This window comes from Armigeres subalbatus, chromosome 1 (assembly GCF_024139115.2).
Source record: "Armigeres subalbatus isolate Guangzhou_Male chromosome 1, GZ_Asu_2, whole genome shotgun sequence".
In the NCBI taxonomy this organism is placed as follows: Eukaryota; Metazoa; Arthropoda; class Insecta; order Diptera; family Culicidae; genus Armigeres; species Armigeres subalbatus.
Window position 1 is genome coordinate 11,439,845 of NC_085139.1, and position 15,234 is coordinate 11,455,078.

At 41.1% G+C, this 15,234-nt stretch overlaps 1 protein-coding gene across 3 annotated transcripts in view; it reads left to right on the forward strand.

Annotated features, from left to right (window-relative positions):
* LOC134221730 (suppressor of lurcher protein 1-like) overlaps positions 1-15,234 on the forward strand; it is a 430,147-nt gene that overhangs the window by 37,790 nt on the left and 377,123 nt on the right. The window contains exon 1 of one of the 3 annotated variants that reach the window (XM_062700936.1): positions 11,823-11,974. The exons of 1 other annotated variant lie outside the window; for it this stretch is intronic. Coding sequence is in view for 1 of the 2 variants with exons in the window: in XM_062700931.1 (XP_062556915.1) it covers positions 11,954-11,969 (16 nt within the window). In the remaining variant the exon portion in view is untranslated. Of the gene's footprint in view, positions 1-11,822; positions 11,975-15,234 lie in introns of those variants that run through there. One more of the 3 variants, XM_062700931.1, reaches the window with a different exon arrangement.

The following is a 15,234-nucleotide window of genomic DNA, read 5'->3' on the forward strand; positions in this document are numbered from 1 at the left end:
TCTTACAGATTTATCCTCAACTGTGGTTCTGCTGAAGGTACTGGAGGGTACTGGATAAGGTCAATCTGGAGGTGGGTTGGTCGGTATGCTCTGTGAGCGTAAGCCAACAACCTCAGGCCTGCTTCAAGTGCTTAGATAACGGACATAAGTCATATGACTGCAAAGGTCCTGATCGGAGTCAGCTTTACCGGAGGTGTGGAACTGAAAGGTCACAAGGCTCACACGTTCCACGCCGCACAAAGGCGTTTGATCTGTGGTCCTGGCACAGACAACAAACACACATCCAGTGAGCATGCCTGTCCGGCCTCGGCCTCGGTCATGCAAGTAACTCAGCTAAATCTTAACCACTGCGAGGCAGCGCAAACGCTGCTACAACAATCGGTGCACGAGAATAAAACTGATGTTGCCTTGCTGTCCGACCCGTTCCGCATCCCGGCTAAACATAGCAGTTGGGTTACGGCTAAGTCCACAATAGTGACCATCTGGACTTGCAGGAGGTACCCCATCCTGATGATGAGGGTTTTGTTATAGCGAAGGTAAACGGAGTTTACTTTTGTAGCTGCTACTGGCTTCTTAGATGGAGCATAGAGCAGTATACTAGGGTGTTAGATAATGCGAGACTAGCTGGTCTCAAACCATTAGTTGTAGGTGACTTCAACGCGTGGGCAGTGGATTGGGCCTCTCGGTTCACTAATGCTAGACGTCATATCCTGCTGAACGTAGTCTTGCTGAACGAGGGCCAAGCCTCAACGTTCAGAGGACCGAATGGCGAGTCATGCATCGATGTGGCCTTGTGCAGGGCAGGATGGAGGGTGGAGCCTGAAGGGTATACTGGTACAGGATCTGCCTCCAACGTTGTCTTGACGAAGGAAACTTCCCAGATCGTCGGAAATGGCAGAAGTTGGTGCTATTCCCTAAACCTTTTTTTATTGTCTTTATTAAGGAGACTTTCAGCCCGAAGCTGGCTCGTCTCCGTTACCTAAACCTGGGAAATCCCCGGGAGAACCTCCGGCATACAGACCAATTTGCCTACTCGATACAACTGGTAAGTTGTTAGAGAGGGTGATCCTGATTGACGGACTATACGGAGTTTGCTGCTGGCTTATCAAGCAACCAGTATGGGTTCCGTAAGGGCCATTCTACCATCGAAGCAATTCGGTCGTTAACGGAAACGGGTAAGATAGCGCGTGGTTTGAATAGGAGAGGTATGTGCATTGATTACACTACATGTAAACAATGGATTTAATAACGCTAGCTGGGCAGCAATAGCTGATTCCCTGCAGTTCCTTGAGAGTCCCGAGAGTCCCGTTGTTAGTTAGAGTTGTTAGTCGACACTGACGCTGGTCATCAGTCGATTGAAGTGTCAGCAGGTGTTCAACAGGGATCGAGCCTCGAGCCTTAAGGAAACTGAATAGAAACAAGCTGCTTTTAGGAAGATGCCCTAGCAGCACACATCTGTTTATTTATCTGTTTACATCCAACTGACCTTTATGGTCTTATTGAATAACTTAATACTAATAACAATGATATTTTGTACATTATCTATAAGAACTCACACTCACAATTATCAACATCCCTTTACATCGTAAACAAACAAAAACTCAACAACTTTCCTTTTCATCATACTAATTTATCAACATGTTAATTAACGAGGCTCAGCAGACACAAAATATTTGAAATACGATATCTAACACTGAAGAATATTATGCCAATTCAAGCGGGAGGCTTCCATGTATCATTGAACCGATGCACGAATTCACGAAATTTTATTCCATCCGGCCATGTGGATGCGTTCATCGCCTTTGGTTTCAAATTTGTTTGCAGCACAACTTTGAATGAAACGTAATCCAATGTATTAGTGGTTCGATTTTTCGGTATTAGCTTCACCACATCGATACAACATGATAACGGAACGTTTAGAGAATGTGATACCATTCTACTAATGTCATCCTCGGTAGCATTTGTTGCGATATTAGTTAAATAAAGCGAGAACGTTTCAGGATACGACAATTGCAGTGGAAATTGGTCAAGCGTTGGTCCTGTTGTTCCGAAAGCCGAGGACTCCTTATTTTCCCCAGCAAGCAGTACGGATTTAGATATTGGTGTTGAATGCGGGCACGGGATTGCAGGTTCTGATTTCAGAGCGACATTAGCAAGTGTGTTGGCAATTTCTTCAACAGCGCATTTCAGATCGACGATTTCATCTTCTAGCGAACGGGAGGGCAAAGTGATCGTAGCAACATCGATGGTCGTGCGTTCTCTTCTCTTACAGAACAATATCATACAGCCAGCGCAGATCCAGATGATATTTATATTTGCCAATGCACACAATTCACTATCGGTTAAACCAACACATTCAGCGTGGAATGTTTGACCACAATCTCCTTCGCACACAGTAAACGGTTCTCTGTACATATCAATAGACAGTGAACATTTTCCGCAATTCTTCTCCATGGTGATCAGATTGTTGCGCACTATTGAATGCTTTTAAATCAACTTTAAAACAAACAATGCAAACAAATTCGTAAACTAATAGATTTATTACGAACTAATATTGAATCCGGAACATTTGTTTATATTTCTAGCAACTCATTAAACGTTTATATTCAATAAAAACACAGTGATACTACATCAGTCAACACGCAACAAAGCAACAACGACTAACTGAACCATTTCCGGGACATGTTTCACACAGACTACTGCAACTCACATGTTATCAGATTTAGTCACAATCGTGATGCTGCAATCAGTTTTGTCTGACTTGTGCTGCTTGGGTGTTGCGTGTGCTACTTGGGGTGGAGTGCTTCAACTACAGGAACTCGGTGCAAGTGCGGCGTGTCAAGATAGCAGCTTCGTTGTTCAAATGACAAAGAGCATGGGACACTGCAGTCGAAGGTCGTTATACTCACAGATTGATTCCGGAGGTATCGAATTGGATTAGTAGGGAGTATGGTCATGTCAACTTCCACCTATCACAGGTGTTGTCTGAACGCTGCTTTAAAAAGTTTGCAGATTCTGCGGAGTGCCCGCAATGTGTATAGGTGAGATACAATCGGCAGAGCATGTGATGTTTGCATGCCAGCGATTCGATGTTGTACTTAATGCCATGCTGCTTGTCAGCGGCCCGGATACATCCCCGGACAACCTCGTTGAGAGGAAAACTACCGCGTTGGTGGCGTCTTGAACAAAACCAGCAGCTGCAGTAGTGACCACTGTGATGCAGTGAACCATGTTCACCCCGGCAACAAAAACGATGCGGGTGGGCTGCGGTGGCCTCCATTTGTAGTTATAGAGGTCATAGTGGTTCACGCTCGGTGTTTGTTGCCGAGGTGCTCGTTCCCTACGCGAGTTTATGATACAGACCAATAGGTTACTATCATAACTTGCGATCGACGGATGATGAGGCGAGGTTACCAACCTTGAAGTCGATGTTGTGTTATAACGTCGAGTGCGTTAGCATTGGCGAGAGTGTTCTCAATAGATCCCCTCAATCCCCTGAAGAATTGCTTCATTCCGGGCCGGGGATACGGACTGGCGGAAGGGTTTTGGTTTTAGTTGGTCGGGTGATCCCATCCCCACACTACCTGAGTTAACCTCCTCAGGTGTCTGTTTGCAGATTTCCGTTTATCCTTGCTCAAGAAAAAAAGACCTCACAGGGAGTAGAGGGTTCAGAAAAGCCGCCGTTGCCAACTAAAGCTTGAGCCGGAAAACGATACTGAAGACCGAAAACATGTGTTTTGAGGCGAAGAATATTTATGAGATATGCAAAAATATCCACTGCTTACCGAAGGGAATCGAACCCACACCTCCTAGTACGCTAGATACAGGGGTTAGACAAAAAAGGTTGAGATAGGCAAAATTTTAACGAAGTTCAAGTCAGCATAGCTTTGCGTAGAATGATCCAATTTTGATAAAAGTGGGACCATCGGACGCGGAAACTCTTCTAGTATACTATCCCTATGCAAAACCTGAGATTGGTCATCGGCCACCGGAGATGTTCCGGGTTTTCTGAGGGTACGTTGAAGATGCATTTTTTCCACTGCTTGTCATTTTATGTGACGTTTACTTTCATCATGTTTTATGCTTTTTCCAGAAACTAGTACTAATATGCCGACCAATGCACTATGGGGAAAAGGGTGACCAATAATCGAAAAATTTAGTAGCTTCAATTTGTCTAATTTAGATATCATATGAAAGTATATACCCCAGATAAGAGAATCGGAAAATATTGAAGCTCTGTGTTTATTCAGTCAAAGATATGGGCTGGCAGTAAAAAAAGCTGATGAAACTAAAATCATTCCTTACTTTGATTTGTATGTTATGAAGTTTCTCCAAATATAAAGTTTTATATAACATTTCGAAGCTTAACATCTCAGCTTTTCGATAGTGTGGTTTGTTTTGCATGCGAAGATTAACATCAAAAGTTTTTAGAAGAAAACTTTAATTATCATAATGCTTTGATATAAAATGGTCCCGCAAACCTTATGTTCCCAAATGTCCCCTCATCTGTAAATGGGGGATTGAAATATAACCCTAGTACCATCTTTTAGAGAGTGATTTGCTTACGCATATTTGCGCTTTTACGAGAATGCTACAATCAAAGTTTTTTTGAAAATTTTGGTTTTTATTCTCTATACCTCGTAATGATTAGAAAATGAACAACATTATCACCTAAAATATGATTGTTTGCTATTTTATGCATGCTGTATTGAAAACAAACAAAAAAATATCCCAAAAAAATTAAAAAATAAAGTTTTTTTTTTCATGGGTGTAATTTTTTGAAGGGTTAACGATGGCCCTTAAAGGGTTAAAATAGGTTCTTAGATGTTCCTTCACATAATATATGTTGCATAGAAATTGTTTTCTATGAAAAAATATTTTTAGCCGTTCATTTGTATGAGAATTCCCCATAGTGCAATGGTGGCTGTAGATCGAGAATCCATCAAAACTAGGCAGAGATATGGCCATTTCCGTACAAACGGTCCTGGGAACATGATGAAATGATAACAGATCGGAATAATTTAAATATGAGATGAGTATCTAACTTCATGGCTTTGCGAGACGATGATTACAGAAACATTTCCAAATGATAGTGTCCACTGCCACCTTATAGCAGGTTCCAAGGGCCTTCTCGGAAGAGCCGGTTTTGGCACCATTTGGAACCATGTATATATGGGTGTCAAAATTCATGTTTTCTCCAGACGATAAATATAGGATCTTTATTAAAGATATATTTTGAGGACTGTTAAACTATCTGGCCGATTTGGAACAGGTTCCGGATGTTCTGCGAAAGTGATTTTTATTCAGGATGTATGGCCAATCCCGTACCGTTTCACGAAAATGGCCATATCTCTGCGTATACCTTATGGATTTTGAATCTGTAGCCAGCATAGGTCAGCATATTAGTTATAGTTTCTGGGTAAAGCATAAAACAAGATGTCAGTAAACGTCACATAAAATGACAAGCAGAAGAAAAAATGCATTTTGAACATACCATCGGAAAACCCGGAACATCTCCGGTGGCCAAGGACCAATCTCAGGTTTTGCATGGGGATAGTATACCGCGTCCGATGGTCCTAATTTCATCGAAATCGGATTTTTCTACGCAAAGTTATGCTGATTTGAACTTCGACAAAATTTTGCCTATCTCAACATTTTTGTCTAACCCCTGTAGGTAACCGTAGCACAGTAGTAGCGTAGTAGAGCAGAGGTCTAGTATTCATATTATAAGACCTCTTTTTGACCCGGAACCGCTGGGCTCGATTTCAGAGGGAAATCGGCATCAAACCCCAGGCTGCTGGTCTAGAGCCAACGGCAGCCCCCGTGAGGGTACAAAATACAAAAGACTTCTTTTGGCTCCGGGTCTCAGGGTGTAAATACGCTGGGGAAGCTTTCGGAGTACGGAAACCTATCTTTAAAGCTTTTACTTACGGTCAATCCAATACTTGTATTTGTCCTGGTCGGTTATATACTTTTATGGAGCACAGTTAAAGGCACTATGATGAGGCTTGGAGGCGACTCCGACGACAGTGGGTGTGGAGGTGGAGACGGATGGCGATGATAGGCGGCTTCGATGGTCGTTTGGCGGATTACGGTGATGAAACGGTGGCGGGTAGGTGGCCGTGGGAGGCGGTCTCGCAGACGGTTTGGAGGTTCTGCTGTCGACACGTGGCGGCGAACGATGGCTACGAGGGTGGTCAGGCAGCGCTGTGGACAGTGGCTCGATTGGATAGCAAGACGACCGTTAAACGGTGCTGACGAAGCGAAATGATGGTGTCGGACCACACTGTCAGTTCAACGGGCACGTGGAAGGTGCGAACGGCCTGCTTGCTGTGAGGTGGCTGATCCCACTGGTCCTGTTTGTCCCCTAGGCCACGGGCTGGTGTGACACGTGGTTTGGCGCTGGGGAGTTGCTTAGCGGGTTTTCCGGAGACGGGTGCTGACCAAAATGGTTGGAAAATGCACACAACCCTGGTGTACTGGGAGATACTTGTCCTCTGGAGCGGGATCCCTGTCGAACTGTAGCCACTAGTCACTGGCTTCCACACGATTATTTGGCACTAACTACGCTAGAATACCTTGTTAATTATCCAGGGTATCTACAAAACACCGCTTGTCGTCGACCAACATAGGATCGGACACTCGATCCCTGATGGTTAAATAAACTGATGGCTTTGCTCACTCAATCGAACGTCTATGTTTTGTGACTCGTCAAGCTCAACTCCCTTATAATCGCCTTTTCCTCCACACGATACGACGGTTACTCTTCTAGTCGTTTTTTTCTATTTCCTCCGCTTCAGTTCAGTGCATTCAATCACCCATTTATTGGCGCAGTTCATTTGCGCGCCTTGGCGCGCCTTTGTCGACTGCCCACGCGTGCGCATCCAAATTGACCGTTGGATTTACGCTTCTAACTTTATAAACATAATCCCTCATTTTCCGCACTCGAGTACATTCTACAAGCAAATGTTACCCGCCGGTAACAATATACTGCATAAATATACTGCTCCTCAAAACACATGTTTTCGATCTTACATCGTTTTCCACATCTAGTTTTAAAAATACACTGAATGGTATAAAACTTGGGAACTGGTACATGCTCACCAATTTCAAATCCATTTGTTGTATGATGGGTTCTCAAAATTTGGCAATCTTCTTCTTGTCACCACACACTCACTAGCAAAAAAAACTCCGCTGCTCAGTTACGAATCACTCATAGTTATTGAAACATCCTCAGAGGTGAGTTGATCAATTAAAATCGTCGGGAGTGACAAATGGTCAAATGGAGGTGAGAATAGGTCACTGTTTCAACTACTTAGAACGCTTGTTTAATAGATTGAATGTATCTGAGGGCCGCATATGATACAATCGATCGGGACCAGCTATGGCAGCTAATGGCACGAACACGTTTTTCCGGATAAACTTCGCCGACGACATACATATTATGGCAACTTTGAGAAGACGGAGGAAGCCTACATCAGACTGAAGAGGGAAGCTAAACGGATCGGACTAGTAATCAACACGTCGAAGAGGCACACCATTCGATACGGAAGCACCGCACAACTGTCATTTTTTTTCACGCATGCTGCGACGCAGCAAAGCTGAAAAAACAAAAACGACAGTTGTGCGTGTCTTTCGCATCGAATGGTGTGCCCTTGAAAACGCGAGTACTTTGAAAATTGGATTCCGTTACACAGATAGAAAAATCCACTGAAATTTACGTCAAAATCATGCACATAAATGGAACGTCATTATTAGCGTCATTCCACGCGGGATATAGCCTAAATGTATACAATATTTAACTTGAATAGTCTCTATTGCATGCAAGTTGTAAGCAATCTTGTTAGGAAGAAGACCATTTCAGCGAAGTATAGCGTAAATTTCCGCATGACAAATATTACGCGCTGTTTACTTTTCATGTTTTTTTCTGTGTAGGAGTGACCTTAAACTGGATAGTCTAATCTCTTTCTTCTAAGATTTCTAGAAATCTTTGAACACGCATTAATAAAATTTCTCATACCAACAGACTCAGAAGGAATCTCCAAAGAATGTAAGAAACGACTGTTTCGCCATTTTCAGTTAGAGGTCGTACAGACTGGAGCACTAGGATGGCTCAAATTAATATGGGAAAAACTTATTTTATTTTACCTAATAAACTCTAATCTTCTAGCGGTTTTCAGCATTACATGCTGTATTTAATTCTACAAGAACTGAATGAGTATGATAGTTCTTCATCGTAAATTGTGCTATTAATATGCAAATCACTGGTTTTCGATGTTTCTGCATACATTTTTCTAAAGCTATGTCCATTTAGAATCCGGAATAATAAAACATCTATATAGAGGTAACGGATTGACATACATATAAGGTTGATACATCAAAACAAAGGTAATTTTCTGTACTTTAAGGAAAAATATATAAATGCAAATCATTTCTAGTTTTCTAGTGACAATTCGCACTTTCTTCTTTATTCCTCTTATCAAACGCTGCACACCTCCGGAAACAACTTCCTTGGCACATTTGTTCCACATTTTCTTAAGCTTCCGCTTCATTATTGCTGAAAATGTCTCGATGGGCCAGAACTGCAGGTAGTTGGGTGGATTTTGTTTTTATTGTTGAAATCTACGTTCAGGGTTGTTACGCAGATCCTGAAATATTTTCCGCGCAAAATCCGTCGCCGACTATAATCAAATTCGCACTCGCGCGACATGAAATCCATTCCGCGCCAAAATCGCCTGACTTAGAACTAAATTCTAAGCAAATACACGTGAAAAATCACAATTTACTGAGCGTCTTCTATTTAAGTTCATTTTTATACTATTACTGATTTAAAAAATGATTATAAACTGCAACTTTACATATGTTTGTACTAAACTGAAAATATGACTAAGAAACCGCAGTTAATATTACAACCATTCTAGATGGCGCTATTCAACACTAGAAGTACTGAAGCTAAATGAACAAGAACTAAACACCCAAAATTATTTCAATAAGCACCGCTTTTTAGATGAGATGATGGTTTTGGCATGTTTTGTTCCGTTATTGTCAGTGGATTTTTTGTTGATTGAACTTTATAAAATTCGGCATAAGATGCATTGATACACAAAAAATGTTCAGGCTAGGTTTTTATCATAATTGGTTACAGATAAACTTTGTAAATAATAAAAAATCTGCCCAAACCACAAACTTGCGTAGATATTAACTGCTCATAAATTCATAACAGTTCCATGTTTGCTTGATTTCCTATCTACATGGGACTGTTATGCATTTATGGGCAGTTAAGGAATTAGACAATGCAGCTCCGTTTTCTGAATAACTTCTGTAAACACTTATTTGAATTCGTACCTATTCGAAGCAAAAAATACAAAATCTAGTAGAGTTGCTCAAGCTCTATTGATTTTCAAGTCAGAATTCTAAGTTTCAAGCGTAAATTCCAGAGGAATATTTTTCGAAATTTTAACAGAAATTGCTTTGAGAATTTGGCAGAATTATTTGCGTAAACTCTGGCAAAAAAAAAGTTCGTTATTCGTGAGTTACTTCTCTTCCAATTCTAGTGAGTTTCTCTAGGAATTCATGTAGAAATTTGACAGCATTTTTAGAGGAATATTCAATTGCAATCTTTTGACCGCCTAACTGGAATTTCAGATTGTGATAGCCAAGCAAATCCGTCTTCCGATTTGCCTTTTACCAACGAAAACAAGCGCGGAACACCGAAGGATAATTCGCATGTTCACGCCTCAAAAACATATCACTGAATGATCGTTTATTTTCACCGTTCGAATCATCTAGAATTCCTGTCAGCCTACTGAGATTGAATTTCAAATTTCTTGTCATTAGCTTCTTAGTATGCTGGCATTTCAAATGCCAACTGCGATTGTATTTCAAATTCGTTATCATTTTTTCTATTAATGTCATTTTTAAATATTTTAGTTTATTTCATTATTTTTATCATGAAATAAGAAATACGTTCCACTTTATCCATAAATGTAACCAACAAATGCAAATGCATTTTACAGACTCACTTTATTCCCAACACAGATAAAATTTCCGAAAATATGCGCAAAAAATCCTTCAAGAACTCCTACCGAAATTCATCTTTCGTGCGCAGATTTGTCCCGGAAATGCGATTCATTATCCGGGATTTTTTTGTAAAAATTGTCCTGGCAATGTTTGCAGAAATCCAACTGCTCTTAGATCTTTTCATGAATTCTTGCCGAAATCACTTAAGAAATCCCTGAAATTGATTGGTGACTTCCTACGGAAAAACTCCCGGTGCAACTTTTGAGAACTTTTCACAGAAATTCCTGTGATCATCAAATATATCCGGAGACCCTTTCTACAATTCTTTCGTAAATTCGAGGCGGCATTCTTGCGGATTTTTTGCTGTCGTTCCTGCGGTCACCGCTCCAAGAAATACCGCGGAAGTTCCTTTGAAAATTTCTTAACATTTTTTTTAGATTTTAAGTGCTGCAGAAATTCTCTTTAGGCTGTGGAAATTTATTTACAAAGAATTTATACAAGGATCCTCATGAGGTCCGTGTGGAAATATCTTTAGGAGGTTTCTTTATTTTCTGTTGGTAATCCAGTAAATACCATCGGAATTATCCGAAAATATCACAAAAAAACCTCCAAATATAACTTTGGAGAATAATTTGGAGACTTTTTGCTGAAGAACTTATAAAAATAAGGCATTTGCAACATTTTTGTGTTTTTAATTGTTATTCAATAGACATGTTTTATGTGCGACATGTTTCAGAATGGATTAAAAATGACAACAAGTCCTCATAACATTTGTTTAACGAGTGTTTAAGAGTGTAATGCATACCATTCAAACGTAAGTTTTGTTCTCAACAACATTTTCAAATGAAAATAAAGCCCATTAGATAGACTTCAACTAATTTTCAAATAAACGTTCATAGATCTAGCATTTTATTTATTAGTTTTTCACATAAAACTAATTCCGCGCCAAATCCGCGCGAAGCTTCAAAACGTTATGTAAATCCGCGCCAAATCCGCGAAAACAGTATCACGGTACAACTGGATGACTTCCTGGCTGTAGTGGCAACTCGCCAAATCTGGCCAAAACTTCACGGGACCTTCATGGGCTTTCATGAAACTTAGTACGCGGTTTTTGAGACATTCTTCCTTGTACAGCTTAGAGTTCATCGTCTTATTCGTCACGAACACTTTGGCCTTTGCTCTGATGCTGCATATCTCTCGCCAAATAATCAGTTTTTTGGCAAATTTATCCATAATAGCAAACTTAATCTCGCAGAATCAACTCCTCGTGCCGTCGCCGTGCAGAATTTTTTACCTAAATTTGACGTAGGTTCCACCGTCGATGAGCAGGATTATCAACTGGGGAGTGCAGATATTTATACAACATCCAGTGGAGCACTATGGAAGTTTTCTGGAGAATTACATAGCGGCTAAGAATTCTGAAATAAATTTCCACCCAAGGGATTTTTTTTATCTCTCTGCATGGAGGAAAGTGTCTAGAATGGACCAACTATTTTTCACGGCATGATTCAGCATATCTGCAAGCATTTTTAGGAATCAATTTCACTTTAGCGAACATTGAGAGAAGAGTAATGCCACTGAATCATGTAAAATAAGCTGAACCAAAATCCACATGATTAACCATAAATTTTGAACGAAATTGTAAAATGGTTGACAAGGGATCGTAGCGGGCCATGCTCGCGACCGGCCACAAATTACCGTTTTTCATTTTTCCCCGCGTATTGGGGAAACAAAATTCGGTCGGCTTCACCCAAATACCTAAACGCGATTTGTGTGTAATCCCGTGGATGATTCCGGCATGTCGCGAGTGACAATAAATTATTGAGCTTTGTGTCTGCGTATGAGAAATCGGGCGTCAGTGTCGTATTGTTTTGAATATTGAGAGAAGTGAAGCGTTTGGATTCAAGATCCCATTCACTTACTCGGTACCATTATGCTGAAAAGGATTGGTTTGGTGAGATTGTTTCAATATGTTTTATTTTGATTTTATTTGTTTGTTTGTGAAACCCTTATCCAATTGCTAAAGACATCGAAAGGTCATGAAATTCCAGACCTTCTTGAATTGGTTACTGGAGCTTCAGTAGAGCAAACACTACATCCCAAGCTGTATCTAACATGCTAACAAATGTTTAATAAATGGAATTCAATTACTCTTCGCTGTCTAATTCCCCCTTTCAATGTTTGAAATTCAAGACTGTCTTTCTATCGCATAATCATTCACGTATGGGACTGAAGCATTAAGCTATATCAAACAGGTTTCTAACAACATGAAGACTTTTATGTTAGCAAACGTGATGTATTTAATGGGCATTGAAACAACTTCAGATACCTGGCTCTTAAAACGCTTGTTATTTACTAAAGCCTCTTCTCTCAAAATTTAATTTATTATCGCTAGTAAATGTTTATGCGTCATCCATTTTTTACTTTCACATTTATTGGATGCTAAACCGCAAGCATAAGCTTTATTTGGTGGTTTAAATTTTATATTCTGCCCACAGAATGATCCACTGGGTTATAAACTTCCTTTTCAACATATCCAAAAGACTCATCCTTAAACCACCCTTGTCTAAACGACAAAGAATTTCGAACGACAATTTTCGCTCTAAAACATTCTCCTCAGGCATCCGCATCATTCGAAGGACATTTTCCAAAGCTTTATTGTGCTTTAGATCGATCCGTTCTCCCCGCGCAGCCCCCGGGAAAACCCCAATTTCAAAACAATAAACATAATTCAAAAGGAAACTCAAACTCACTAGACTACGCTCCTGGTTCCGTTGCTGGGGTTCATAAATCATCCTGACTATTATTGTATAGGTCCCAACAGCCACGAAAAGCCACCGTCCGTCCGTCCGTGTTGCGGGACTGCTGGTGGTGGCAATTACCGTCAACCTCGTACCCAACAGCATTGTACGTTGGTCCGCTTGCACGTGCTTTTGCTCACGGTAATCAAGCGCGAGCGCCCGGCCCCAGAAACAATATCGCTTTCGACAACGATGACCGACGACCGTAGCGCAGAAAATTTCTCACCTGGACACCGGAAGCGGTCAGCCTCGCGGTCACCGGAAACATCCTTTTCCCACCCGATTGTGGTGGGTGGGAGGTGCCGAATTTGGTGATGCGAATCGAATCCGATCCATTCGAATGGGCTCGTTTTTATCATCGAATGGAATGAAAATAGCATCATCATCATCTTCATCATCCGGCGGACCCGTTCGTCATCCCGTGGTTCCTAAATGGGATTGTGCGTGTCGAAGCAATTGGTCCACTTGGATCATCCCGAATTGGCATAGGTTTGGGGAATCACGGTGTTTCCGTGAAAAATATATTATTGAAAAATAGAATCTCTGGAATTTTCATCCCCTATACGGAATTAAAGGGATGAACATCTTTAACAAAATTGCACGAAAAATCACCCAACATTTTTTTTTATTCATTTCGAAGTTCTCGGACCAAGGACACCGTGTAAAATATATAGAAAACATGAGCACAAACGGCGCTGATGGCACCCAACGACGACAGCGGCAAAACTCTACGTGACGCTGTTTATCCGGGTCCACCACCTCGAAATCGTCACGTTTCGGTGCCGGCGAATGTATTCCAAAGTCGGTGGCAACCAACGGCGGCAGGCAACGAACGGGTTATGGCCGGCAGCAGCGGCAAAATGCATAATTTATCGTTCCCTGTAGTGTAATACGATAATAATTAAATTTATCTGGATGTTCTTTTGATTGCGAAAATATGGTGTCAAAGGCGCAATCGGCGAAGGCCGGAGGGGCAAAACCGGCGAGTAAAAGCAATATGCCAGCGTTTACTTGGGCCCGACCGATGGGCTGCCGATAACGATGCGATGTTCTGCGAATGCGAACAATGCAGAGCCGCTCTAACTCTTGATGTGAGCACTGGAATTATTTTGCAATTATTTGCAACATTGTAAACGACTTCGATTGGATGGTTGTTGTGCTTCGAAACATCTCTTTGAAGAAAAATCAATTTCACTTGTTAGCAGCGATGTAATTTTCCAAGATTTATTATGCAACATTTGTTTGTTGTTGCAAATATATTAGACTGTGACGCAAACTCAAACTTATCAGAAATACTTGTCATCGCCCTAAAATAGCAATTTGTGTAATGTGACAGTTTTATCATGCGGAAAGCATAACGTACTCTACTTTATGTAATGCACGGATTGACGTTGATAGTTCAATAGTTTATTAGTTAGTCCATGTTGTCACCCTTGTGCCCCAGAGCAGTCCGTACATTTGCGATACCATGTTCTTGTCATTGCTTGTCATAGCCAGAGATGCCGCAAATATACAAACGCATGATTCCATTTCTACACACATTCAGTCATCCATGTCTAACACGTGCGCATAACAGGCATTGTATTGGATATCTTCAAAGAAAAGTTTGTTCCGAAATTCCCGGAAACTTCACTTGAATGCTGGAATGGTTTGTGGAAATACCGGAGGAATTCATGTATACGCATTATTGAAGATATGTCTTTATCAATTCCTATCGATGTTGCACATCAAGTGTTAATTTTTCAGTTCATAAAACTGAAGCTTACTAACTTACGAATAAGATTTTAAGCTGATTTTCGACAATGTTTTACCAATTGGATTCATGTTGTGAATAGATATCAAATTTTATTGCTTCAATTGTTTTTGAAGCACAGAAAGAGAGAGATACCTAAAGCTAAATTAGATCTATTCATTAGCAACAATTTTGAGCTTCCACTGTTTGAATAAGTGTCTACAAACCATTCATTTTATTGTTACTTCAAACTTAACCGTAGGTTCTCCGGATTGTGGTCAATATGGCCGGGTTGATCCTATTGGATCGATTACGCGATTCGAATCCGCCCCGTGCGGAATTAGTGGCAGTGCTGTCAGTGTCCATAACACACCTCGACTCGTAACGCTGGCCAATGTTGTATGTCCCAGCTTTACTTCTTCTTGGTTGCATATCCAGCACTGCAATCTTGTTCATAGGATGGTGACGAATACCTTTGGTGGTCTGCACGATGGCTTGTCGCACACGTCCATCACGTCCTTTTTTTACTGAGAAAATGCGTCCTCTAGTCCACCCATTGCCATCTTTTTCCTCCAAGACCACCAAATCTCCCACTTGAGGCTTCTCCGCCGGGGAATGGTCGTCAACACTGTTCCAAACGTGCCCTGGAGAATATTTACGAATCTTACATCCCTGGCAGTT